This window comes from Camelina sativa, chromosome 6 (genome assembly GCF_000633955.1).
Source record: "Camelina sativa cultivar DH55 chromosome 6, Cs, whole genome shotgun sequence".
Classification (NCBI taxonomy): Eukaryota; Viridiplantae; Streptophyta; class Magnoliopsida; order Brassicales; family Brassicaceae; genus Camelina; species Camelina sativa.
Genome location: NC_025690.1, coordinates 14,604,605 through 14,606,731, shown reverse-complemented (window position 1 = coordinate 14,606,731; position 2,127 = coordinate 14,604,605). Strand labels below are relative to the sequence as shown.

The following is a 2,127-nucleotide window of genomic DNA, read 5'->3' as shown; positions in this document are numbered from 1 at the left end:
GGTTGGATCTCATGCTCCGTTATAGTTGGTTCCCCACTCAAGATCGGTCTTTTGAATGGCTCGCGGAGTCTGTACTTTGTGTACAATGGTTCCTTGTTGAACTCCGCCTTTTTAAGATACACGTCACCTATGGATCTAGATATCTACAGAGCAAACAAACATATCTTATCCTTTTCAACTTCGTATCTCCAGAGTTTATCTTGACATGGCAAATGAACAAACATATTTAGGCGTTTGCACCTAGTGCCTAGTGTCTACATGCAGTGATATAGATACAGATTCAACAGTTACCACAAATTTCAATTTCAACTAAAGCTCTGACTTTCTTGGGTTGGTGGGTTTGGTAGGCAATGTCAAAGTCAAAGTAACTACAAATCTAGGCTTTTGGGTGTACAGTCTAATTCAATGGATAGACCTTATCTCCATACAGGAAAAAATGGTTGACATGATAAAAGTAAGAAAAACGTGTTCTTTTCGATTAGAATTCAAGCGTCTTGGCTTCAAGAAACCAGCAAGACGTTCGAGGCCATTTAATTCAGTTTTTCTCCGGCTTGTCTTAGTTAGACAAAAGACAACAACATATCAATTTAACGAATGATTTACTAACATACTCATGTACCTGAAAGAAAAATCTAAATCCTACAACCCTAAAATCTAATGCTCAACGCCACACATTGAGAAACATACCTGAATAAGTCCCTTAACACGCCACACATTGTGCTTTAACATGACAATATGCGAGTCATCCGGGTGCAAGGAGTGCATCTCTTGTCTAACAGACTCTATGCTCACATTATGTTCTGCGGATAGCTGAAGCGCAATAACCTCTCCTGTCGCCTTCATAGCCCTTCCAAGAACAGCACGGGAATCCCCAACATTAGCGATGTAAAGCATCCCTCCGCATATAACACCGACCAGGCAGCAAGACCCAACAGCTGCAATCTGTGGCTTAGTTGGCCACTGCTTTGTCACAACACCTAGAAACCCTTCTTCAGTCGCTTCATACGCTTTTTTAATAACATCCACAGACATACAAGCGTGCTCTGCTGCAAATCCTACAGAATTCAAATAAGATTATTTAGTTTCCACACGACTGGTTTGTAAACTCGTATTGTATGCATATATCATTCAGTAGCGCTCACTCTTTAGATGCTGAAAAAGATGATCATTAACAAAACGCGAGGTCTCAGGGCCGCCATGACCGTCATAAATACCAATAAAAGTTCCATAAGGACCAGAGTCAAGAGTACTCAAAGGACCAGACTCAACTTGGCTCTGATCCTCAAGCAAGTTGTTGGCCTGAACAACAGCCATGGAGAATTCACCAACGAGGTGCTGACCAGAGTCTTTATACCAAAGCAATCCATCTTGTTTTCCTGTCGAATCAGAGGACTTGCCCGAGGAAGAAGAAGACGGCCACAGACAAGCACTCAAGAGTTTCATTAACGTAGATAACATCCCTCATTTCATCAGGGCAACCCTTTTTGTCCTCCACATCCGTCAAAGGGATGCACAGAAACACAAACAAAGTAGACAAACAATCCTAAGGTTTTAAGAATCTGCAATTCAAAAGCAATAAACAGAGTTCAAGTAAGGATCTGAACAGAGTAAACAAAAATCAGAGTAAAAGATGAAATCAAAAACCCAACTTTTAAACCAAAAAAAATCAGCAAACCCAATTGGTCAATGGATCAGATAAGCAAGAGGGAATAATTAATTCAACAAAGATCAGAACAAAATCCAAACTTTTATTTTTTCAAACCCGGAGAAAAGTAGTACCTGAGATTCTGAAGAAGCTGATGTAACAAGAAGAAGAAGAAGAAGAAAAAGTCGCAGACTTTTCCAGTCAACAGATAAACTCTTCAAAAGGGGAATCTCAATCAGAAGCAAACCTTATAATCCAAGCAAAAGGATTTGAAGGGTTTTAGTAAATGAAAAGGTCGGCAAAACACGAACGATACTAGAGTTACAGGTGAGATCTAAAAGGATCGATGGTAGAGAAAGAGAGATTGATGGATTCCCAAATCAGATCCAGAAGAAAGAAAGAAGTAGTAGCGTCGACCTTCTCTTCCAGAAGAAGGCGAGAGAGAAGAGAAGAAGAAGAAAGAAAGAAAAAAAAAAAAAAAA

General features: G+C 39.9%; 1 protein-coding gene across 2 annotated transcripts in view; it reads right to left on the bottom strand.

Moving 5' to 3' along the window:
* LOC104791374 (probable protein phosphatase 2C 46) overlaps positions 1-2,121 on the bottom strand; it is a 5,208-nt gene extending 3,087 nt beyond the window's left edge. Inside the window, exons 1-4 of one of the 2 annotated variants that reach the window (XM_019226924.1) lie at positions 1,780-2,121; positions 1,143-1,559; positions 688-1,055; positions 9-143 (exon numbers count right to left, since the gene is read on the bottom strand). In XM_019226924.1, the coding sequence (XP_019082469.1) occupies positions 9-143; positions 688-1,055; positions 1,143-1,458 (819 nt within the window). In that variant the 5' untranslated portion in view covers positions 1,459-1,559; positions 1,780-2,121. The remainder of the gene's footprint in view (positions 1-8; positions 144-687; positions 1,056-1,142; positions 1,560-1,779) is intronic. The other variant, XM_010517245.2, reaches the window with a different exon arrangement.